The sequence below is a fragment of the Mustela lutreola genome, chromosome 3 (assembly GCF_030435805.1).
Source record: "Mustela lutreola isolate mMusLut2 chromosome 3, mMusLut2.pri, whole genome shotgun sequence".
Classification (NCBI taxonomy): domain Eukaryota; kingdom Metazoa; phylum Chordata; class Mammalia; order Carnivora; family Mustelidae; genus Mustela; species Mustela lutreola.
Genome location: NC_081292.1, coordinates 176903942 through 176930863, shown reverse-complemented (window position 1 = coordinate 176930863; position 26922 = coordinate 176903942). Strand labels below are relative to the sequence as shown.

Sequence of the window (26922 nt, the reverse complement as noted above, 5' to 3'; positions counted from 1 at the left end):
TAGCTGGGAAACGTTTGATCCTTTTTCTATGGAACAAGAGGAGCAATTGAAAAGTGCATGGGGTCAGACTCCATGGAGTGACTCAGCTTCTCCCAGGTCTGAAATAACTTCTTAGAACAGAACAGTCAGTGTGCCTTCACTGGAGGGCCATTTACCACTTTTTTTTTTTTTTTTTTTTTTTTGGAGAAAATTACTCTACGTCTCTAAGGTCCTACTTTTCATCGAGTGAGTAGTTACTCACCTGGCAGGATCCAGGCACATTATTTTTAATCCCCTCATCAGAAGCTTTCAGAAATTTAGGTGTTATCAAGGAAACAATATTGTCCCTGGAAACAAACAGGTCATTGAGTTCCCAGACAAACATACCCATTAACCTTTTAAATGAGACTACTGTAACACACCAGAGGAAACCAAACCAAACTAGCTCCGTCTTAACTTTAGATGGCTCACAGTGTGATGAAAATAATTTGACAGCAAGACCTTCATTTGCAGTAAGAAATAATTTTTTTTTTAATAATGCCTTCAAAAATCCCCTGCCTTTTTTGGGAGAACACCCACTTTTGGTCCATCTCTGTTTCTACCCCAGTTACATTGCCTGCACAATATGTGTATTATTTTACTGCATCTTCTCTGCCATGATGGTTCAGTGTGAGTTGTCCTCCAGTATTTATACCATTCTTTTCCCTTTAATATATTCCTTAAAATTTATATGGACACATGGCTTCCTTGGTTAAGACATGTTTTTCCTGTCTTTCTCACAGCTAAGTTTGGGGGTGAATATAAATCCTGACTTGTAGGATATGAGTACAAGTGATTTGTGCATCTTTCTGGTCATGCCCTTAGAGGGAAGAGGTGAGTCCTCTTCTCTACCCCACTCCTGCCCTTCTTTCGTGGAATTTCAAATATGGATCATTACTCTTGGTGTTAAGAACTGGGGACTGAGTCTTGGGAGGTGTTGGCAGCCAATTTTCTCTACTATATAGGAAAGTCCAGTTGATAGTTGAAAAACTCAAGCCAAGACACAGGGGAAAGAAAGAGAAAAGGAGAAATAGAGAGAGAGAGAGACCTTCTTTAAACATTGGATCCTGTGTGTCTCTCTCTTTCTAATGCTCAGCCATTCTTAGTCCTCTCACCATTGGTCATTCAGATCCTCAGTGGGGATGGAATATACCATACTATTTTCCCAATAGCTGTCTTCTTCTTTTTTTTTTCTTTTTCCAGGTTAATTTAAGTGTGGTTTCCGTTTCAAGAAAAAAACAATGATTCATAAAGCAAGACAGACTCTCCTGTATTGTTCTCTAAATTTACCTAAAAAGAAAGACATCAATGCGTTTAAGAGATACACATTTTTCGTATATGCAAAATCTCCTAATCAGTTAAGTACTTGTTTAGGCTGTATAAATTATTTACTGTGTACAATGACCAATTACAGTTTTTAGGTCCTGCGTATAAAGAGAGTAACTGTAGCTTATAATCAGTGTAAGACAACATTCCTACAGTGCAATGTTTCCATTAAAAACATATAACTAATTTTATTTTATTTTCTAAAGATTTTTTTTTAAAAATTATTCATTCAAGAGAGAGAGTGAGCAGGAGAGAGGGTCAAATGGAGAGGGAGAAAGCAGATTCCTCGCTGAGCAGGGAGGTCTGGGCTCAACCCCAGGACCCTGAGATCATGACCTGAGCCAAAGACGGATACTTAACCGGCTAAGCTACCCAGGTACCCCAACATAAAACTAATTTTAAATATACAACTAATTTAAATGGCTGGGAAACAGACAATCTCAAGATATTCTAAGTAGTTAAAAAAATTTTTTTTTGATGATTTTAGATGACTCTACATGTATTTCTTTAAAAATAAAATAAATGCTAAGGATCATTTAATATTTCACAAAGGACTCAAATTAAAACAGACCATGAGTATTCACTGCCTCAGGTTTTGGTTTTGCTTTACTATAGCACCCCTTTAGTTGTGTATTTTCTCTTACCATAAATAGATAATTTAATTTAATCATTATAGATAATGCTCTGAATATTTTAAATGGGATAAGAGTCTCCATTCAAAATAAACATGCTACTAAAAACCACTGGTAATTACCCCGGACTTTTACTACCTTTTAATGGTGTAGCCAGACTCAACAATTTCTCCTACTCTAATTCTATTTAATTAAATAAAATTTAGAAAATCTACTAAAATCTAATTTATGTCAAATCCTTTACCTTGTAATTATTAAAATTTTATGATAACATTCAAACAGGTAGAATTTAAAATTATGGCAGTATATTGACTTTAAGAAATATATATGAGATTTCCTATATATTTCGTATTTATAAATCATATATTTCATATATATGAGATTTTGTAAATATATGATATATACATAAATATTTACACATTGTACTTAAGAGTTTACTAAAATTAGATCTTTTCAATATACATTTTTATATTCTTCTGACTTTTGTTTTTCTTCTGTTGCTTTTAACAAGGTCAAAAAGTTGAAAAAAATCATGATGCTATGTCAATAAGCAGAAATTCAAGGGAACAAAAATGCTACAAAATTTATTTTCCCTCATATCCGTTACATATACTTTTCAGTGAGCTGTTCACTACATGATTTCCCAGGTGCATTCACCTGAGAAATACACCTGAGCATAAGATATTATTTCCTAGATGAAGAATTACAAGTCTGGTCACATTTACTCCAGACCGTCCATCTAGGTCTTCTCTCTGGGGAAGAGAGCACTGAACTGGGAGACAAAATATTAGTTTATTTTTATTAGCTATGTTATTACTAATTTTTGGAGCTGTATTGAAGTATGATTGACAAAAATTGCATACATTTAGATTGTGAATTTTTAATGTACACAATGTAACGGTTTAATATATATATACACACAAAACGAAATAATTACCACAACGAAGTTAATTAACACATCCATTGCTTCACATATTTTTTGTTGTGGTGAGAATATTTATGATCTATTTTCAGAAAATTTCAAGCACACAATACTCTATTGTTAATTATAGTCATCTTGCTGTGCATTAGATACTCAGAACTTACTCATCTTATAACGAAGTTTATATCCTTTGACCAAAGTCTCCCTTTTCCTCCTCCATTCAGTCTCTGGCAACTATTATATTATACTCTGCTTCTGTGATGTTGACTTTTTAAAATTCTACATGTAAGTGGGTTCATATATATATATATTTATATATATATATATATACACACACATATACGTATATGTATATATATAACATTGTCTTTATCTATTCATTCATTGACAGACAACTTAGGTGGTTTCCATATTTTTCTTGGTTATTCTGAATAATGCTGCAGATAAATGCGAAGATTTATCTTTAAGATCCTTATTTCATTTCCTTTAGATGTATACCCAGAAGTGGGATTGTTGAGTCATATGGTAGATCTATTTTTAATTTATGAGGAAACTTGATATTTTCCATAATGATTGTACCAGAACATTAGATTGTACCACAGATTTATCATTGTTGGGCCTTGCACAAATCATACATTTTTCTGGCTATATGTTCTTAATTTATTAAATAAAGGTTTTGGAGAAAATGAATTTTATCTAACTATTTTATACTATATGGTTTAATTTAATATGGTTTTCTTATAATAACATCCTATAATTTTGATATGGTTGCATTTTGTTTTATAGACAAGATAGTTATAAATCTTATTTTATTATCAAGGAATAAAAACAGTTTATTGAAATGACTCATCTAAACATAAGCATGTAAGTGAAAATTTAATAGATATCTCTGGATTATACCAGACTCTAATTTAAACTCTAAAATAAATGGACCATGCTGTTATTCCCTTCTGACTTTTACATTCTTTCCCCTCCCTATCTCAAAACTTCTTCATTAGCTGCTCAAGTAGAATTCATTCACAAACATTTTAAATTAATTGTTTACTTAATTAATTGTTTACTTATTAATTGTAAATGTTTGTATACTTAAAACCATTCTTGATACCCATGGGAAATATAATAGTAACAGTGATAAAGAAGGTGGAGGAGGGGAAGGAGGAGGAAAGGCAAGTTAGAACTTGTTCATCGTGCTCTTTCTATATAGTCATTTTTCAATGAGTAGCATTTATTGGGTGCCTGTTGAATATAGTCCCTGGGTTAGGGAGCATTTGGGTATCTAAGTCATCGAAAGTTTTTCACTTCTAAAATTAGCTATCTACATTTTCTTAACTCTGGTGATTTTCTGTGGCTGGTCTGGTTCTCTGTAGTTCCTTCGAGTATTTTTGTTAATCTCTTTTTTTTTTTTTCCCAAAGATTTTATTTATTTATTTGACAGAGAGGGATCACAAGTAGGCAGAGAGGCAGGCAGAGAGAGAGGAAGGGAAGCAGGCCCCTGCTGAGCAGAGAGCCCCATGCGGGACTCGATCCCAGGACCCTGAGATCATGACCCCAGCCGAAGGCAGCGGCTTAACCCACTGAGCCACCCAGGCTCCCATTTTTGTTAATCTCTTAAGCCTTAGATCAAATGTGATGTAAACTTGGGAAGTAATTGGTTTACTTTAATTCTTCACTTTTTTTTTTTTTCTAAACCTAGTGTATTTCATTTCCCAAGGCATGGTTTTCTGTAGATTCTTTTGTTATCTGAAATTCTATTCCACATTCATTTCCCCTTGACCCTAGAATGAAGAGAAAACTAAAATGTAAAGAAATTCATAAAAATATGAAGATTTAATAACTGCAAATTGATGAACTGAAATGCTCCGTGTTTCATTTCTATCATTTAGTCAGTTATGTCACCTCCTTATTTTCAAAAGCATTGGCCAAAATAATTAGAGGATTATGAGCACAAGTGTTCCTTTTGTTGTCGGAGGCCTATTTATGATGAGAAAAAAATATTAAACTAGGTAATAACCCCCAAATTAGAACGCACTTGTATGTGAACACAAATTGCTCAGAGTGGGTATTTGGGAATCTTCAGATAAAGGCAAAATTTAAGTGGAAAAACAAAGAATAGAATTGCAGAAATAATTGTGGTTCACTTGGGAAAATCATTTGGAAAAGGGACCTCTCTCAATGCTCACAGGTGACTCATGGAGACAGAATTGGAGCCACCAGTCCATGGGTGCCCTTCACGACCCTCTTTATGAAGCTTGAAACACTGTCATTCAGAGCAGAGCTTCATTCAGTGGTTAGAAATAAGCCTGAGACTAGAGGAGCCCAAGGCCATACACTGAGGTGTCCCCAAATGTGAACAACTACCTGCTACTTAACAAAATGTTTATTTATTAAGAACCATCTGTTCTCCAAGAAACTTTCCAAAAACTTGGGATGTGAGATGAAAAAGAAAATCATTCCCTCTTCTAGAATTTTTTTTACAACAGTAGAGACAAATAATAAATAAATGAGTTAATAAGTTAATATATTATTAAGATAATAACATATAATAAAAACACATGCAAGGAAATAAAATAGGGCAATCAGAGTTACTGTTTTGCATTTTGCAAATGGGAAGTCATTTCATCATCACAACTCTTTTTGACGTGGGTCCTGTTACCATTTTTTTCAATGAGGAAGTTGAACTACCTGGAAGTTAAATATTCTTTGTCATATCTAATGAACTAAGACTAAAGCTGAACTGCAAACTCAAGAGAGCTCCAAAGCCAACCAGGGGGCATCTTAATAACTGAGAGAGGTTATTCCGGAAGGAGGTTAGAGGGGTTACCAACAAAGGCCATGTAGGTATCTGGGAAAGGGCTTTTTAAGTTGAGTGAAGCAAGCATGCAAATTGGAGCTAAGAGCAGGTTCTCTCTTCAGTGAAGTTTTCAGGAGTCAGGGAGAGTGCAGTAGGCTCTTGGTTGAGGGTGCAGAAAGAGATGGGGTGGGGAAAGATGAAGGGGATTCCTGAGATCACCAGGGCCTGCTGATATTTCAGATCCCTGTGGATATTTCATTGTCTTACTTCACCACTCTACCAACTTTGTTTTACTCCTGGATTGCATTTGAAATATGTGACTTTATTCTTCCTAAGTTCCAAGGTAATGAGCTAAAATAAAATTTAAAAAATTAAAAAATATATGAATGAAAATAAAGTGCTATAAGCCAGAAAGAGAACTGCCTAGTCCTGAACAGCCGAAGAAGCAGCTACCTTTTCTTGGCTACTCTGTTTAACATTCTGCCTTCAATTTCCTGATCTGTTTAATGAAGGGATTACACTGGTTTGTGAACAAGGTTCTATTACAGTATTTAAATTTGACCTCGGAAAAATGACCAGCCACCCAGAGAGTGAACTACAGCACAATTAAGTCAAAACTTTATCCCCAGCACCTTAAATTTAATTCATAGTTCGTCTAGAGTTAGAAGATCAAATGTTGAGGAATGAGAACATTGAATTTATCATTCTCGTGGATTATTATGTTTTGAAGGGATGTAGGTACATCGTGCCTTACTTTAGTGATCAATTTCCCTGTTCTCCTTTATCTGCCTTAAAATTCCCTCAAAGAACTTTATTTGGATTAACTAAATGAGGTGAAGAAATAGGCTTGGAGGAGAATATATTGTAGGCTACAGCTTTCATTTGTTTCTTCCACTGTTCTCGCTAATTACTGATGGGTATTTTCAAATACTTATTAACTCTGTGTGAGCTTAAATAAGACTACAATGTCTCCATTCAGGAAATACTGTAGCATTTTAAGTGGCAGAAGCTGAAAAAGAGGGCCAGGCTTGTCTCAGTGTCAACTAAAGCAGTCACAGATAACCAACTGACCCCCAATCCTGAAGGACACAATCTTCTTAACCCTGTTTTAAATATTTTCATTAGACAGGTTGTTTCCACCTGCAATTCCTTCTTGCTTTATAATATAACCCTTCCCTAAATCCTATTGGCCAATACACTACTCATACCTACTTTTGAATTTTTATCTCCTGGTTGCAGATATTGCCCACTTGGTAATGCATTGGCCACATTTCCATTTCACAAATCCTCCTGACCCAGGCTTCTCATTTTAAAAATAAATGGAAACTCACAGATTCCAAAGGCTTCTCTTTCAGGGGGAATTTTGTGAAGATAGAATTTTACATTTTCCTCAAAATTACCATATAAAATTATTATATAAATAGCATATGCTTATTCGAGAAAACTAAGCAACACATATATCTACTTTCTAAAGAGTAAAAAAAAAAATCATTATCTAGATATGAACACAATAATGCTATTTTTTCTGTACTAGAAATTTCCCTCTGAATATAATAATTGTGTAGCCTTAGATAAATCCTTTCAACTCTGCCTCAATATTCTAATTTAAAATGAAGAATATTTTCTTGTTCTTAAGATTGATGTGGTGATTGAATGGTTGAATTAATTTAAGTTGAGCACATAATAAACATCATGTATGTGTTTACTGTTACTGTTGTTATTATATTGTGTTTATGTATGAGTATTATTATATGTGTTCATGTATCATGGTATATTATGTTATTTTCTATGCAGTATAACTATTTAATAAGTTTTAGTTCAGAATGTCCTATACCTGAACCACTTCTTTATTTGCTGGGACCCAGAGATGAGGCACATTGAAGGTACTTTCTCGTAAGGCTTGTATCTTAGTAAGAAAAAACTGGCAAAATAAAAACAGTAGCAAAAATATATCCAATATATGAATGTGTGTATACATGTATGCATAAAAAAGATAATATCAAATGGAGACAAGTATTTGCAGAGAAAGTGGTCTGATTGACGGGATGATGAGTGACTGGTTGGTTTTCTTTTATAGATTGGGGATCAGGAAAAAAAAAAAAAGGAAGTCTGGGGCATTCCAATGTTCAGAACCTAGCAGAGGAGGACCAGCAAAGGAGACAAGGGAGAATTCCCCCAAATAAGAGGGAAAATAGAAGAATATAGTGTCATGGAAGATAAGAAAATAATTCTGCAAGTGGGATGGTGAAGAGAATGGCCACTGGATTTGAAAACATGAGTGAACTGGTTTCAGGCGTAGTATTGGTTATCTTTCCAAGCACTGTATACTATATTGTGATTACAACTAAGGGTAGCTAGAATTTGTTGGTGCACACTAAATCCTAGACACAGGTTTTTATTTTACACAGACTTTTACATGGACTACTTGACTCTTCACAATAAATTTATGACTTACACTAATATTATTGTCACTTCAGAACAATACACTGAGATAGAGAAAAGTTACATAACTTGCCCACTGCCATGCAGTTAAGATGTAGGGCAAGCAATATACCAACCTGACAATTCCTGCCCAGAAACAGTTCCATTGCCCTCCTTACAGTACTCGTTCACATCAATGAGTATAGATCTAGATCATAATTGTAATACTTGCCTAATTTATTTTTCAATTTCCTATTGTTGAATATGCAGGGAATTTTCAAATTTCTGTTATTACTAACTGTAAGTGGCCTCAAACATACAGTTTTGTATGCTTATCATGTCCCTAAAGTAGAATTATTACTTCAAAGACTGTGTGCTCATTAAAAAAAAAATTAAAACACTATCAGATTTCCCTTCATTTGGTTGCATACATCTATAGAACTATCGATTTCTCCACATACTTGCCAGCATGAGAAAATTTTTAAAAAATGAACTATTTGTGAATTTATTTACATTTTATTACTACTGGGGTTGAACTTTTGAAAAAAACAAACTGAGGGTTGCTGGGGGAAGGGCATTTGGGAGAAGGGGGTGGGATTATGGACATTGGGGAGGGTATGTGCTTTGGTGAGTGCTGTGAAGTGTGTAAACCTGGGGATTCACACACCTGTACCCCTGGGGATAAAAATATATGTTTATAAAAAATAAAAAATTAATTTAAAAAAATTTATCTTTTCAAATTCATATTTTATGAATATCTCACTCCTATCTTTTGTCCTTGTTTAGTACTATGGTGTTTCGTTCTTGCTCATTTATAAGAATTTTTCTTTTTGTTAATAACACAGGACTATATAAATGCTTAGCTCTCATATATGTTGCAAATAATTTTGCACTTTTATGTTTAAGTAACTTTATCATCTTTTCCCATTTAAATATTTTGCGCTTTATGTATTCAATTTTCTTGTGTCTCACTTAGTTGGTTTCAGCTTTTGTTGTTATCTTCTTTAGATGGCCATCTCTACCCCAAATCATATTAAAGTTTCTTTCAGTAGATTTCTTTTTATGCACGAGTATTTCAAAGAAAGGTTTGGAGCTGCGTTGTCCAATAAGACAGTACTATCTATATGTAAATTTTAAATTAGAATTAATTAAAATAAATTAAAATGTAAAATTTACTTCCTTATTTTCACTGACCACAATTCAAGTGCTCAACAGCACTTAACAGTGTGTCAAGTGACTATCATTTTCAACAGTGAAGATATTGACCATTACCATCACCACTTGAATTGTCATTGGATAGTGTTTCTTGAATGTTACTACAAACACCACTCGCTGAGGCATATGCTAAATTATAGTTCCTTACTCAGATGGTCTGAGGGGACACTGAGCTTCCCATACTAAACAAGACCCCAGATGATGCTGATGCTGAAGCTTCTTGGACCACACTTTGAGTAGCAAACCTCTAGATTTATTTTTATGCAAGGAATTGTAAAAATCCTGTATGTGTATTTTTGTATATTTCAGTTCGCTTGTATTACTTATTGATATGCAATAGCATATCTGTCACGTGTTAAATACCCATATAGGTTGTTCCTGGACTGAATTCTTCTATTGATTGACAGTCAACTGTCCTATGCTACTGGAAAATCACTTCAGCTTTGCAACAGGCTTTAGTATTTAGTCAAGACAATATCTATCAATAGCTTTTCAAGTTCTACCAAAAGTCAGATTTTATGTAAATCAAAAATATGTTCACCTTGAAGCCAACTTAGTAAGAAGGGATCATTTCCAAAATTGATTCTTTCTATTCCAGAAGAAGGCTTTTTTAAAAAATTTTCTCCTATCTTATTTTATGTCTCTGTTATGGACTGAATGTTTGTCTCCCCCAACATACAATGTTTGTATATTGAAATTCTACCTCCAATGTGATGATAATTAGAAGTGGGGTCTTTGGGAAGTACTTAGATTTTGATGTAGTCAGGAATGTCTTAATCACCATGATGAGAGTAGGATCTTTTAAGAAGAGGTAAAGAGACCAGAGCTTCCTCTCTCGATCCTGTAAGGACTCAGCAAGAAGGCTGAAAACCAAGAGAGGAACTTCACTAGAAACTGAATCCACCAGCACCTTGATTTTGGACTTTCCAGGCTCTGAAACTGTGAAAAATACCTGTCTGTTTTTTAAGCCACCTAGTTCATGGTATTTTGTTATGGTAGTGTGAGCTCCAAGACAGTGTCTCTGGGAAAAAAAAAAAAAAAAAAAAAAAAAAGTATTATTTTCTCTAAACATGATCTCAAATTTTGTGTATTCAGTTGATCTTCCTGTGGCATTCTGATCATTTCTAGTCCGTATAAAACTGATTGTTTTGGATTTTTCATGTGGAAAATATGAGGTCCTTTTGGAAAGTTTTTTCCCCCTTCAAATGTTTGAGTTTGAAGGAGCATTTTTAATCTTGATTTAGAATTTCATTTTTTAAAATATATGAGTCTTTTTGAGAGCCTGGGTGGCTCAGTGAGTTAAGCCTCTGCCTTTGGCACAGGTCATGATCTCAGGGTCCTGGGATCAAGCTCCACATCAGGTTATCTGCTCAGCAGGGAGCCTGCTTTCCCCCCCCCCCCATCTCTGCCTGTCTCTCCGCCTACTTGTTCTCTCTCTCTCTCTCTCTCTATCAAATAAATAAATAAGTAAATAAAATCTTTAAAAAAATATATGAGGCTTTTTGAATTTTCTACTTGGCCAGGCCATGTCATTAACTGAGATCTGGAGTCATGCATTCTTTCAACAAATCCCTGCCACTGGCAGGGTGCAAACTATATGCTGGGGCCCTGGGAATAGACAGAAAAGATCCTACTTTTTCAGGAGTCTTCACACTTGGAGGATGAAGTAGGTGTGCTAGGAAGAGAATGAAAAAGCTCTCAAGAATTTATCCTTAAAAAAAAAAAAAAAAGAATTTATCCTTTACTGGTGGCAGAGTTACTGATGGAGTAGTTCATAATACAGAGAATACATACCAAGGCTTGACAGTGGTAACTCAGGACAGACAACCAGGGTAAAGTATCCCTGATTATAAACTCGAGTAGACATCATCCATTCAAAGAAGGGAGATTTGTTGAAGTGCTAGTATCTTGTTTGCTAGAACACACGATTGTTTTGTAACAATATTTTTATTACTTTTGAGTATAGAGACAAATATAATTTTATTATAAATGTAAACTTTTCTGAAACATTCATGAGGAAATATCTGCTGGACAAAAGAAAAGAGGGATCAATTCTTATGTTTGGGTCGATTGGTATGTTTCCTGTCTTGAAATATTCCATTTATTGCCAGTTTGCTCTCTTGACAGTAAAAATTTAGCTTTCGTGTATATTATCAGACTATAAACCTCCCCCTCCCCCCAGTTTCTCTGTATTCTGGATCCTGGAGCACTGTATCATTATCCATTGCTTGACAGTCCTTGAGTCATGCACAACTGTCAACATCTACATTGTTGTATAGGCAAAAATCATGAGGAACATATGGTTCCCATTCTACCAAGACTTTGATTTCATGCTGTTACCAGAATGCTTAGAAATCCTGATTGGATGGGAAGATTAGCTTTTTCCCTAGTGGAATAATTTCATTATAACAGAGGTGTCATCTCCCTAAGCTAAAAGTGGAAAGAATAATAGAAAGATTACAGATCATGAAAAAAAAAAAACTAGAAAGGCTTTATTATAAATTATGACATGACTTCAGAGAGTACATCTTGATATATTTGAATAAACCCCTTAAGTTTAGGTAACTAGATTACTTTGTTTCAATTCTCATTTTCTCCTTTGCATCACTTTTATACAGAAAGCACTCCTCGCCATCTGGCTGATTTATAGGCTAAGAAGAACTTTCAAGGCTTCAGTGCCCCTTGTCTATCTGAGTTCATGGAAGGGACCTACTTAACCCCAAGAACATCAACTCTGTTAGTATAGCACAACAGAAAGCCCAACTTTATCTTGACTTCAGAACTTTGAAAGAGATAAGTCATGAGGTATTTCAATGACTGGTTTCTATGACATCAGAAACACCTGTGTATTTTATAAAGATGTTCAAGAAATAAACCAAACATATAGTTATAATCTGAGCTTTGCTGGTATCTATATTCCTTTATTCTTAATATAAAAAAAAATTCAACTTTAATTTTGCACTTTGAACTTTTTCTCTGAATATTAATGAAATTATTAGAGATGAATTCTACATTTGGTTCTAAGTTTATTTGAAAGTACGGGACTTTTTCTTTTTCATTCAGTGAGACCTAAAGAACTAGTTCTGGGGACCTTCTAGACACTAATCCCCAAAGCTGCCATAAGCTTCTAGACACTAATATAACTGCAGAGAAGACATTGTTTAATCAGTGTATACTGTGGTTTGGAATAAGAAGGGCATGGGGTTGAAAAGATAAGGTTGATACAATGTGATGGCTCCCAAACTCTATTCTGTGAAAAGAAGAGAAAAAAGTAAGGAATAACAAAAGAAAGAAACACAATAATAATAAATTTTCCTGAAGCTGAAAATATGAAATGTAAAGAACTACATGTTATGCTTTCCCTCTTCTCCTTTTTACTCGAGATTTTGGTTGGGGGAGAGGATAATGGTGTTTTTGTCTTTGTGCGTGTTTTGTTTTTGTTTTGTTTTGTTTTATCTCAATCGTTAACAACCTCACTTTGTTTGAAATTATCCTAATGCATATGAATGTGACTGAGAACCACTGTGTTTTCAAGGGGGATGAGAGCACAGCAGCCCAGTGACCTCTCATCCTTATCCCAATGAGCCTATGAGTGAGTCCTGAAGCAAGTCAGTATGCTTCTCTGTATATTAATTTTCTCCTATGTAGAAATGGACTTTATAGTAGTGTTTATTCACCTTCTCTATAGTTAAAACATGTAGTTCCCCCAAACCTGATAGAGTTATCAGTCATGATTAAATTATTTCCACTTTCTAAAGTATCTGTCACAGAATATCTTTAGGAGAAATTTTTCCTGGTTTTGGTCACATACTGAAAGATAACTCCTATGAGAACACTTGACCACCAAAAATAACCTCTTGATGACAGTGTGGTGACTGTTACTAGTTTCTAAGTGGTACTTGAAGCACCTTTTCCCCCCACACTCTTTGAGAAAGTGGGGGCAGAATTGTAAAGAGAGGGAAAGAGAGAGATGTGGCCTCTTCTCTTTCCTAATTAAATTCCCCTTCCTTCTTTCTTCTATCTAATCTTCCACAGTGTATGAAACAGATGTTCCGTTCTATCCAAAAAGTAGAAATAAGTGATATATGTGATTTGTTTTAGGAATGCACATTTGGATATATGAAAACTGAAACTCTTATAGCAATGCACAATGTTAATTTTATTTCTCCCCGGATATTCCAAATTAAAAAAAAAATTGCAAGACTGTAGTACAGTTTCAGATAGCATTAAGAATCAGGAAGATAAACTTAAGTTTATTATTTTTAGGGTCTGTTGGTGCATGAAAAATTACATTCAGATATCATATTGTTCTAAGAAATTAGTTATGAATTTAGACTTTGGGGACAATCCTTGGGAAAAATCAGTTTGTAAGTGAAAGTAATTAACAAAAAGAGTTACTGGGAAAAAAATGTAGTGAAAAAAATCTACTGGTCACTATTGGATAAAATAATAAAGTCATTCCCCCACCAAAAGCTTGTTTCCTCCCTTATTTGAGTCCCATTTAAGCAGAAACTCCTTTGTATTGTTACAATTGCCATAATACCAACTTACACAATAAAACATCCATATTATACTTCACTATACTTCTTACTCTGAGGAAAAATAGGTCAGATAAAAACTTAGAGCTTATGCGTGTATGTATAGAAACACATATTTTTGCATACATATATAAATATATTCATATAAGTTATATTATATAACATGGCATATACGCATATATTCAGCAGGCTTTTAAGAATGGAATGAGGAGAGTCCTCAGTAAATGTAGGAAATAGGATGACTTTAAATAATTTCAACAGTGTGTCTATAGGAGTCAGTGAGACACACACCAGAGTTAATCCACATCTTATTTTTATTTAAAAAAAAAAAATAGCTCCCTCTCCGCCTGCAATCTTTATTCAACATACGTGTGTGCAGTGCATGTTCTTTCTAAGTGGGTTAGTTTTGTTCTCATGCCATGGGAGCAGGTGGCATGAAGCTGTTTTGATGAGGTTAAAAGGCTCCTCCCCTCTTTCCCCAAGCAGCAGCCCGAAGTACGTCAGCAGTAATTGTGTGCCTGGCTCAGCTATGCAGGGAGGGTGGAGGCAAAATTGATATCAAATAAGGGTATCAAACTGAGATCCCGATGTTCCATTTAAGTTGTTGCTCATTTTCATTAGCCATGCCAGGGGTGAAAAGCTTATCACTGAAACACCCTCTGTAGTAGGAACATTTATTTTGGATGGATTTCTATTTTTCTTCTCCATAAAGATTGAATTTGTGTTGTAGTGGATATCAATGAAGGGGTTTCTTTATCCTTTTTTTGTTTTATTATTTACTAATCAGGCTTCAGTTCAGACAGATAAAAGAGAGAGATTCTGTTGCCTTAGATGTGAGGACTTTAATGAGGATGGGAGGCCCCAGGGAGGCGAAATCCGAAGTAGAACGATGCTGCTTTCGGGTTTCTTGTCATTTCTTCAGTTCCTTCTTCTCCTCCCGTTTCCAATGGGCCTAGTGAGCAGGAACTATCCAAGGTGCTAGAATGCTGGCAGCTTTGCCGTTCAATGCAGACGGATTGCAGAAACAGAGAAGAAAGATTACTGCTTATTTCAGAAGGTAGGTTCTTTGTTTCAGAATCCCTGATTAATCAGCAGCAGCATCAACAGACTAAGGCAGCTGGAGAGGAGAGAGAGAAGCAGGAAGGGAGGGAGTCAGGGGCAGGGAGGGAGGGAGGGAGGGGAAAGAGAGAGAATGAGAGAGAGAGCTGGTTGTCACGGGGGAGGGACGATGCCACAAGCTAGGCTGCTCCAAACCTTCTGTATGTAAGTGGCAATGAGAAAGAGCATCTTTTTGGCTGAAAGGAGACATTTAGAGAGGATGCTTCTGATTTTTTGTTTTCATTTATTTTTGTCTTCACAGAATATAATCAAATGAGGCACCTTAGCCAGCCTGGGTGATTGCTTCGAGTCTTGTAATCATCTGTGTAGCAAAGTGGGTAAAATCATTCAATTTCTTTCCTGCTGGACCTGGAAGGAGAGGGGCTGTGTATTCATCCCCACCCATTAGCTATGCCCTCTTTTCTCTGAATGTCGATTTAAGGAAGCAAGCACCTGTCTTCTGCCACCGTATCTTCCTAGCAAACTTTAAAGGCCATTTTATCTGATAGGAAGAACATCAAGAATGCTCTGATCTCTAGTGATGAAGAATCTGGGAATGGACACTTTTCCCATCCAGATACAATGCACTTTAATTGAAGAAAAACTGAGCTGAACTACAAGTCTGTTTCTTATGGTGCTGGATTACTCCTACAGAACTGCCCTGAGATCAACCGCGAGAGAGGGCTCTGACAGACACAAGTCACCTTCTGATTATTGCACTTAGCTCTCCCTGGAGACTTAAATTTTGGTATGTATCTCATTTTTCAGATTCTCTAAGCATGCTAATTGAATCCAGCACTAAATAGACCAAGCAATCTAGCTATGAAATGGAATGAATTTTATCTGGGGATACTTAATGCTGAAGTTTGCATGTCTTATTAGGTGGAACAGAAATAAAGCCACAGCGAAGGCATCCAAGGCTTTAATAAGCCTCAGGCTATTTTGTACCCTCTTACTCACTTAGTTACATTATCACAGAAATGGTTAAACTAAATTTTCATTGGTAAAATAAGCCATGTTAAATTATTAAATGCATTGAAAATATTTTCCAGGTTGTTAATTGGTATTCATGTTGTGCATGCTAGCTATTTATCTGCTATTCCATACCATAAATATTTTATAACAGTCTCTCAGCACATTTGTGTCAGTCTAATTTTGCATTTTAAACAAACAAACAAACAAACAAAAAACCCAACTATCAGACATACACCAAAGCTTCTTCCTAACTGAGTAGACATAAACCTCTTTGAGAAACATGTATTTTAATATCACTCGATATCAGGAAGGTTTCCTTAGTCTCATCACAACAAATATTTTCTGTAGAACTTTAAGAAGACTTGTTTCACTTGGGACACACACTTATTTTGTTGGGTGTCTCCATTTTAATTTTTCCAAGAACCATAAATATTTTAAATACAAGAAATTTGTCTTCCCTAGCTGGAAGAACTATTACATGAAATAATGTTTTCCTTCTTATTAGTAAATTCTAAAGTTGTTTTGGTACCATAGGACTATATCTTTTTTTTTAAACATAGCCCCCAAAAAAGGAATCCAGTGTAAGAAGTTACACAGTGTAGTCTTAGTCATTTTAACATGCAAAAATTTATAACCAAGTAGTATGAAAGAATTACTTTAGAGCAAGAGTGAAAATTAACTCCTGTCTTAATTCTTCACATGTTAAATAATGTTCCAAGTTCTTTTCTATATTGTCAATTGGTAAACAGATTAATATGAGAATACATGAGCCAGAAATACCAAAATTATTTTACTTCTCTGTGGAAATTGCACCATATGTTTGCCAACTCAGCAAAGAAGGGGACTCTGAAGGACATTGACAGTTTAGGAAATCAGTGAAAACTGACCTGAAAGAAAATACCATAACTTCACAAGGAACTATTGAGAAGCCCAAGGACTTGAGGCATTTGCAAAGTTTAGAAAGAGAAGTGCAAAAATCCTAAAGAAAAGAAGGCTGCCTATTGTTACCAAAAAAAAAAAAAAAGTCATAACCTCTCAATTCAATTAGATGGTTTCCATTGCAGCTCCAGTCAGCAATTTATCATACTGACTATATCTACTTTGCAAATACTGCCTTGTAAGCATCTGTAAACATTTGGCCAAAGGCTCAGAAAAGTACCTCAGCCATTGACATTTTGTATGAGTCCTTAATATTACTGGAAATGTGCTATCTCTTTAGAACACAGACAAATAGCACCATGACAACCTGGGAGTTGGGGGCCAGTGTCCGATTTATAATGCTACTCCATTAACATAATCTATGCCTATTTTACTCATTTTGGGAAGGGAGAGAGTCGAGAAAAACTCAACAAAGTAATCTGCTTTCTGAGAAAAAAGCAATCAGTGTCTTTGTAGTCACTTGAACAAGCTCTCGTGGTTTTAACTCTAACATTTCCCATTTTGGGCAGAACAGCTGCATTTTGATGAAAGTGAGAATAAGAAAATGAGTGTGACCATTTGTGGGGTTGAGCGTAGGATTTTAAGCATAATCAAAGTGAAATGATTATTTATTTTTGACACATTATCAGAAGAAACAATTGTGATGGGGTTTGCACAGGTTACGAATTATAACCAGGCAATCTTGTGTTGATTTGATCCTATGTGAAGTCAGCAAATTTTAGAAATTAATTTGCATACATATTTTACATATGCATATGAAGCCTGATTATTTAAATACTTATATTTTGTCACAATGTGTTTTCAAATTGGTCTGAGTACATGCAGAAAATGGAAGAGATCTTTTTCCTCCTCTTGAACAACAACAGCAAAATAGTTCAAATTTCCTTGGGAAACTTACCTGAATAAGTTGATCCTGCTGGACAAAATAGAATTCTCTAACTTGGGGAAGATGCAATGTCTGGAGTAGAAGGGAAAATCAAATTTTAATAGTTCCAATTCTAATAACTTCCTCACAGCATTGAGACAGGTGTGGTGTGAAAAACCTCAGAAATAACTAAAGAAAGGAGCCTGGAACAGTTTTCCTTGTGCAAATGAAATGAAATACATAAATGTGAAAAGAAAGTAAAATGCCTAATCTATCTACCAGAAAATTTATTCCCTTATATGTATTTTTTCAGTCAAAAAAACCCCCCCACAATTATAATAATAACAAAAGATAAACATTACATTATTCTAGCTATAACATTATCTTATAGGGTTAACTGTTACCTAAAATGTAAGCTTCTTAACTTCAAGAACTGGAGAACAGTTCTATCCCAAACAGCTGCTTTTTCTTCCTCTATCAGTCAGTAGATATGGCCAATATATGGATTAAAGGAGTTTTCACAACTTTAAATCTTAGAAAACCAAAGTTTTAGATGGAAAACAGTTCTATCTCAGGAATTCTGAATAAACAGTTTAAGAAGAGAAAGAAGAGGCACACACAAGGGCCAGTGGGCTAATTCATTCAGATGATACTAACAGAGTAGAACCCTACTTTTGGTAAATGGTGGCCAATGATCCATCAGAAAGCTCTGCCTGGTAAGTAAGTGAACACACCCACTTGAGCCAGTCCTTGTAGAACCAGAGTGACCGATGTCTCAGCACATGAAGTTACACTAATAAAGGAATTTGTTTGGGGATTTTAAGAAAAGAGAAATACTTTAGCATGTATAATAAGATGGCATGCTTAATTTTTATCTGACCCTTCAACAACAGCCTATAATTAATTAAATACCTTCTATACCATGGGAACCCAATCTTAACACCAGTCAGTATAGTGTCACATTAAATATCTTCTGGTAAACTGAGGCTACAAAAAAATTGATTCCTTAATTTACAAGGTAAATCTACATAAATACATGTTCTTAAAGTTTTGCAAACACTTAATTCTCAAAAATGTGCTCTATTTTTTTTTTCACTTTAACGTTGAAAGTCATGTAGTGTCTCAGCTTCTTGGGTTCCTTGGATGCAAGTAATGGTGACAGAAAGAAAAAAAAGAAGTGGGTTTTTATGTTTCTATGGATTCCATTTGGATACCTTTGTATGTGTAATATATAGTTTTATTTCAGTGGAAACATTGTAAAGAAGTGTAATGCTATTTTCAGCTCTGGGCTCAGCATGGATAAGGTACAGTGATGGTTTTACACAAAAGAAAATAAAGACATGGTTAATTCAATACAAAGTGAAATGCTTGTATTTTAAATATGGACCACAATCTCACCAGTTTAAATTGGTGCATCTTAGCTGAATAGAGTGAAATTTTAGGAAACATCACAATATTATATAAAATAGTCTTTGTGAAGGGTGTGGTCTACAGGGAATAAGTTACAAGAGTGAAAGAATAAAATAAAGATGAACAATTAACTATCCAGTTGTTTTTAAGCCAACATCTGTAGCTTTTATTAGAATGGCAATGATTTTAAATATAGTAATCAAAAAATCAAACAAAAGGAGGGTTTTATGAATGCACAATACAGCAGTAGAAGAAAGACATAAAGTGAAGATGTGAAGATGTGAAGCTGTCTGATTTGTATGGGGATTCTGATTTCAGGTCATTTTAAGTGCTTTCCCAGGACAGTCCTAACACAGATTTTCAATATTAGCCACAACTTCCAAGAGAAAGAACACACATACAAATCTTACACTCTTTGAGTCCATCTCATACATTCTTATTAAAACCTATCTACCTTGTAAATGAAGACCAAATATGTCAGTTTTCAACTAATGCTCTAGGGGGGGCTAAAATGTCTAAATTGTTAGGAGCAAAAATGGCTGTAGACATATACTAATTCAAATAAAGGGGATAACTAGAAAAATGCAAAACCAAAAGCTCCCTTCAACCTTGGTCACTTTGTTGTCACAAATGTACCATGCAGTCATTTGAGGTCTAATAAGAATCTCTTACTTATCACAGTAGGGCTACATATGCTACCTAAAGGAGAAGTGCTCTTTTGCTTTTTAACTGTGGTCTCCCTAAGATGCCAACATTAGGAATTAGGTGCTCAAGACAAGCCTTTACAAAATACTTGCATACAGGATTGTCGTTCAGGGACCAGAAATGAATTTGATTTAATACCCAGCAGTCAAAATGAAGCCAAGTTTTTAGTGGTATAGAGCATACCTTATTCAATATCTATCTTAGCCATAACTATAAATTTCTGAAAGACAAACAGATTTATGATCATACCTGACTGTGGGTTCTCACTACACAGAAATTGTAGCAGGTGTAATAAGACAGACACTTCACATCAAGTTCCCTTTTCTTTAGTGAGGCCTAACCTTCCTTTAGTGAGGAGTGAAAGAATGAATCCCTTCATTCAGAGTTCAGGTGACTGAGAAACATCCTTTGGCTTGGAAGGGTGGAGACAGAGTGCTCGAGCTTCATGTTTCTTCTGTGCCAATTCCCTTATTTCTTAGGTGTAGAAAATGGGACAAAATGGATAAGCCATCTGTTTGCACGCATTTCGGTAGAGGCAAGTCTATGAATGACTTCCATGACTCCATTTGCACATCTGTGACTAAGAACATTGAACTGCACTGAACATTCTATTCACTTATGTTCCAAAGTAAAAAAAAAAAAAAAAAAAAAAAAAAATTGTTTATCAAGAAATCAAGGAGTGATTACTAAACATCATCTTGGTCATGGTTAAGAATTGTAAAAACTATCTAATAGCAATGTTAGGTACTAATGATTATGCTCACATTTCTTGAATGTGAATTTTCTGACTTAAATTCCAACAGTGTAAGTATCATTCCAACCACCATTGCAGAAACATGGAAACTAAAGCTTTAGAGGATTTCATTAAATTACACAAAGTCAGAGACCTAGGGTTCCTTTCATTGGGATTTTCAGGACATAGTGCTCAGTTATGTTATGCTCCTCAGGACTACCTAACTGTCCTCTGCCCTGCCCCCCATTACAAACTACCTTTTGGACAAGAGAGCAGAAAAGTGTGATGCTTAAATAGGGGTAGGGTTCAAGCCCATTGTTTATATTTATTTTTGAAGGCTAGATATAATTGTCATATGATTGTCAAAAAAATGTTCTGTGTTCATCCTCAAAAATGGTGACCATAAATCATGATGAACCAATGAAAGCTACCACTGCCATCTGAATCAGTGCCCTTGTCACACTGCATTGTGATTTTTTATTTATCATGCTTACGCACTGCAATGTGATTGTCTAGAAGGACACAGTTTTGCCATATCAATGCCTGGTTCATAATAGCTGCTCAAGAAATATTTGAATAGGTGTGCCTGGATGGCTCAGTCAGTTAAGGGTCTTCCTTTGGCTCATGGCATGATCCCAGAGTCCTGGGGTCCAGCACCCCACACTGAGCAAGGAGCCCAGAGGAGAGTCTTCATCTCCCTCTGCCTTCCATTCCCCCTGTACGTGCTCTTTCTCTCTCTCTCAAATAAATAAATAAAATAAAATTTTATTTTATTTTACTTGAATAATTGAACATTTGTAAAGTCAAATCCTTCCCTAGAACTAGATGACAAACATGATTATCATATTCATCGGGTTTCATCATCTGTAAGTTTTACTAGGTTTTATGGTTGATTTTTGTTCCTTAAATTTTTACCTCAACTTTAAAAAAATATCTTATGGTACAACTTTCCATAGTATAAATATTTTATGATATTATTGTTTAAAACTGTCTTGGAATAAACACAACTTAAACTCTAGCTGATTGGAAAAGACCACTTAGAGAAATAATTAATTTTCGAAAGGACCCAATTAACCTTGTTAATATTTGGAATACATAAGCTGTATAAAGAATGTCTGGTGTCATTTGTATGGGAGGAACATTTAAGGGAAGAAACACAAATTTGGGGGTAGTACCTGTCATAATGAGATATATTCAGTTTTGCTCAAGGGCAAAGTGGGAATGTTCCTCTTCCACCCTGAGGCATTATCTCTGGAATCCTTGTAAGACTGACTTGGCTCACTTAACTATGATAGAATTAATTGCCATAAAGTTATACAGATCTTTTTTTTTTTTTTTTTTAAATCCAGGTACCCCTAGTGCTGAAGTCTTTGGTAGAAATAAATTCTCAATAATGGTAACGCTTCAGCCTTCTGAGAGTCATGCTCCTTTATTATTTTTTTTCCAGAAAATTGTAGTTGTTTGTCACAGTAATTTCTTATTTCTATATATGTCCACCACGTGAGCATCTACACTCATGGACTGATATTATAATACAATTCAATTATGCTAGATAATTGGAATTATAAGATCATTTCATTTGCCATCCCATTATGGCTTAAAACCAAACCAAACATAATAAAACCTAACATAATAAAAAGGAAATCATGAGTCAACAAACAACTCCTATCTTCTTGTTTCAACAATTTCTTACAGATTGGATAATAAATCTTTAAATTCAGAGTGGGACTCAAATAACATATGAATTGACTGACAGCTGAAATGCTAATAAACTCTGATAAGAATTAAAGTTTCTATAGCTACCATCCAGGTATGGAACATGATTATACTTGTGAAAAAATCAAAATGAAAATGAATTATAATGGCAAAAATGAAAGTCTAGGATATTTACTTTAGATAGTTTGGCTGATATTTTAAAAATGTCTTTCTGAGCCTTTTAAAGAAAATAAAAGATATAAATGTAATTTATAATTTTAAATGGCCAACATTTTTTCTTTTTGCTTTTGATTTTACAATCTGACACAATTATACAAGTTTTTTATACAACAGTGAAGATGCAATTGAGGACAGTAAGCCTTATCAAGCTAAAAGGGTAAAGTACTTATCTTGTATGCAATTAATTAATTGAACTTCAGTTCTATTTTTGATTGATTAAGACACCATTTCTTTATCCCCTGGTTTCATTGATTTCTATGATTCATTGGATTCTTCTACTTCAGGGCACCCTGATTTTCATTGCCTGATGGTTTTCCATCACCCATCTATCTATGCACATACACACATTTGACATTACCACTGCTGCCAATCTTCTACCTGTACTTTTATCATGATAATGTTAACTAACATTATTATATGCTTATTGTTATTAAACTCTACACTGATTTTTTTTATAGCATCACCTCTCTAAATCATTCCATCAGCAGGAGGTAGAAGTTATTATTTCCATCATTTTGTAAGGGAGCATCATATATGTGTTGGTTGGAATTCTTATGCTTTGTTGTATTTTGATATGATTTTGGTTTTTCAGTAATTTGTCCTATGGTTTGGGTTTTTAAACCTTCATGCAGCAGTGATAATTGTAGTTGTCACTGCTTGAATTACCAGACTGGTGAGAATTAATGTGATCTTGGTGACCTATGATATTTGAGTTATTAAGTAAGAAGTCATGATGGAGCACCATTTTGGGAAATACTGTTGGATCACAAAGGGATTATTTCCAAAACATATTATATTAGAAATGTGTATTTCCTTGATTGCTGCTTATGTTTTGCACAAATGGATTAGGTTTGTAGATCTTAATTTAAAATTATAAGGAAAACACACACAATAAGAAAGTTCATTTCAAATAATTCTATCATTCTATTTGAAATTGAGCAGAGAAGTCTTTATAGCAATTAGAAATAAATGAAGCTTGGATCTGATATATCTTATTGATATAAGAACACATTTCTGAGAAACAAAATCATGACGCTAAATACATAAACCAAGCATTGATGTTGGCACACTGTATTTGTATGCTCATATTACCTTTGAGAGATTTGGCTTTTGATGTGCTAATTTTATTGGTTTGAGGGGAGTATTTACTACTCCACCAATATTCATTTAATATTTACTTCAAATACACTTGTTGGTTTGTAATTTCTAATGAGACTTTTTCTCTAAATGGATTCTACCATAATTATTGGAGCTTTGGACTGACAAGATATTAGGATGAATATATAGTGCCTTGATTTTTATCTTCACCTTTGATAAAGGTAAAATGTGTTCTCATCTTACAGGAAGTGTTCCTTTTTACATGATACCCTCCAAGATGATGAGTTCTAATCCTGAGGAAGACCCTTTGGACACATTTCTCCAATATATTGAGGATATGGGGATGAAGGCCTATGATGGCTTGGTTATTCAGAATGCATCAGACATTGCTCGAGAGAATGACCGCTTGAGAAATGAAACCAACCTGGCCTACTTGAAGGAGAAGAATGAAAAACGCCGAAGACAAGAAGAAGCAATAAAACGGTAAATATAAACAAAATATTCTGAATCTTGCATACACAAGGAAATCGGTCAGTTCTGCAAAGCCTATGATATTGTCACCTGGTCAGGAAGTGTATTTACCACAATTAGGCTGGGTGAGACCATGAAATTGGCACCTGAACTATAACAGAAACACAATTCCCCCGACTCACAGGACTCTTGCCTTAGTTAACAAAAGTTATTTACTGGTGTGCTGTGCATATGGAAGTACATCTGGGACTGGGAAAGAATTCAGTTTTCTTTAATATAAGCTCATACAAAACAACCTCTTGATAAAAGCCCAAGGGAACATATAAACATTTTCAGAGTCGATGTTCGATGAAAGACTCCACCTTAGTTAATGGTCTTTGTTTATAGTTCTTACTTTATAATAGTGCATCTTCTTAGATTATAAAAAGACTCATCGATAATTAGAATCAAATGAGTCTCTGAAGGCAGGGGGAACCCTCAGTGTGCTCTCTATGCAGTTTTATGACTATTACATATCTTTTCTGGTACCAAGTGCCCCAGGTTTGTTGAAATGCAATGACTTTTATACTGCAAAACCTACAGCTACAAGCAAATAAGTGCCAGATTACAGCTTCCAAATTGAGGCTAAATTTCCTGGGGCACTGAAACCCAAAGAAGGATATACATCTTTTGATTTTCCAAAGAACGTCATAGTGTTTCTGGCATATGTGTTTGTGTGTGTGTGTTTGTGTGTGTGTGTGCACACGCACAATAGGGGGACTGGTAGAGGCATATTGTGTTATACAAAGTCTTATTTCTTCAGTAATGTCTATTTACTAAATGTGATGATTCAAAATTTGGAAAATTAATCCATATTAATTAGCTGGATACTAAATAATATTAGTTAAGCTATTTGGATATTTGGTGGATTTTTCATCTAATCAGACATTAATACTTTGCTTACTCCTGTGAACAAACAATATGATATTTGGGAAAACAAATTATTATTTTAATGAACTATTTATTCTTATAATGAAACTAGAGAAGGATGCACTACTTTAATCATTTAATGACAAATAACTTTATATGAGAGGTTTGAGAGAGAGAGAGAATTGGAAACCCAAAAAGGAATTGTTATAGACAATTATTTTGAAAGAGTGTTATCTTTTTATTTTGGACTATTAAAATGGAAATCTATGCATCACCAGGTATAAAGAGGTTTGTGAAGTTACATATTTGATAAACATTGTCATGACTGCATACATTTAAGCCAATACATTGTTGGCGACTATGTTATTTTTTTATTTCTATCCAATTTTATTTGGTATCGATGATTCCCCTCTAGAATATACTAAATACCCTTTCTTCAGGAAAATTTTTCCCCTTGGGAAGTAATTCAGATGGACTTCTGTGTGTATGCAAGCGTTTTGCTTTTATGAGACTGGGTTTTCTAAAATTCTTAACAAAAATGATAACCCACATTGTCTTCTAAAACTCAATCATTCATTCTTTCCTTTAAACTTAAAAATAGAATTATCTGCAGAAGTTTCATTAGACTTTTCAAAGTACTTAAGTGTGCTTATCACTGTGCTATTAACTTCTGTCTTTCATCAACAACCTTTAGAAGGGTTCTATCTAAAGATATTAAGACAGTGGACTGATCTTCAAATCGAATTCTGACTCCTCCCTGAAATAAGGATTAGACAAAGAGATTTAATCCTGGTCATAAGAAATGACACTGATCCTGGTCAGATAGATAGGACTCCTCACATCTGAGGTCAAGATGATTCAAGGCCAGAGGCAAACAATGAATGTAATAGGCACCATGACTCCTGATATCCAAACTACAGTGTAAGTTTCATGAGCAGAATGATCCCATTTTTCTATACAGTTCTTCTAGCAGGATCTAAAGCAGGTCTATTTTTCAATAAACATTTGCTCTTAAGTGTATTAATTGATTGGAGAAATACATCTTAAAATTTTGCTAAGTGCCAGGCAGTGTTCAAGACCTTGAGGAGACAGCAATGAATAGAACAAAGTTCCTGATATAAGGAAGCTACATTCTAAGAGAAGCGACAACACTAAACATAATTATATATAAATAAATATAAAAGGTGGTAAAACAAACTTGGTAAAGGAGATAAAAAAGAGCCCAGGGAAGGCTCCTTAAATGATGTTTGAGACATTGGAAAAGTGCTGCCAAAAATGTGAGGTATATGGCTATTGGCAGGAAGAGAATTGTAGGCAGAGGGAATAGCAAGTTTGATGTGCTCCAAGCAGAGGACAGGGTGTCACACAGTGACCAAGGCAAGGAGTGGGGGGATGTAAGTCTAGACTGGTAGAAGGCCACCAGATAATGGAAAGCTTTATAAGCTTTTGTGTTTTATTCTGAAGTAGAAAACAAAATTCGCTGAAGATTTTTGAGCAGAGGTGTGACCTGTTTTAACTGAGCATTTTTATTGGGGTAACTCTTGCTTCTGTGTTGAATAGATGTTTGGGGTATGGCTAAGTGTAGGAAGTCCAGAGAGACAGCCTTTGCAGTAAAGTAATTCAGGTGAGAAATGATGGTGACTTTGACTTGGGTGGTTATAGAAAAGGTGGCATAAAATGATCAAATTATCAGCACCGTCAAAATTTTCTAATTGATGAGATAGAAGAGTTAAGTTAAGAGAAAAATAAAAACAAACAAAAAGATGGCTTTCAACTTTGTTTTGCTGTTGTTTTATGTGCATGTGTGCATATGTGTTTTGCTTTGTCTTTTGCCTGAAACATGAGAAGAATGATGTTTTCATTTAATGAAATGGCAAAGACAAGATGAGAAGTTTGAGCTAACTGTTGAAGGAATAAAAGC

General features: G+C 34.8%; 1 protein-coding gene across 2 annotated transcripts in view; it reads left to right on the top strand.

The window, feature by feature from the left end:
• The first annotated feature begins 14380 nt into the window (after nt 1-14380).
• Nucleotides 14381-26922, top strand: part of NYAP2 (neuronal tyrosine-phosphorylated phosphoinositide-3-kinase adaptor 2) — a 255425-nt gene continuing 242883 nt past the window's right edge. Inside the window, exons 1-3 of one of the 2 annotated variants that reach the window (XM_059167879.1) lie at nt 14381-14920; nt 15224-15709; nt 23867-24104. In XM_059167879.1, the coding sequence (XP_059023862.1) occupies nt 23884-24104 (221 nt within the window). In that variant the 5' untranslated portion in view covers nt 14381-14920; nt 15224-15709; nt 23867-23883. Of the gene's footprint in view, nt 14921-15043; nt 15127-15223; nt 15710-23866; nt 24105-26922 lie in introns of those variants that run through there. The other variant, XM_059167880.1, reaches the window with a different exon arrangement.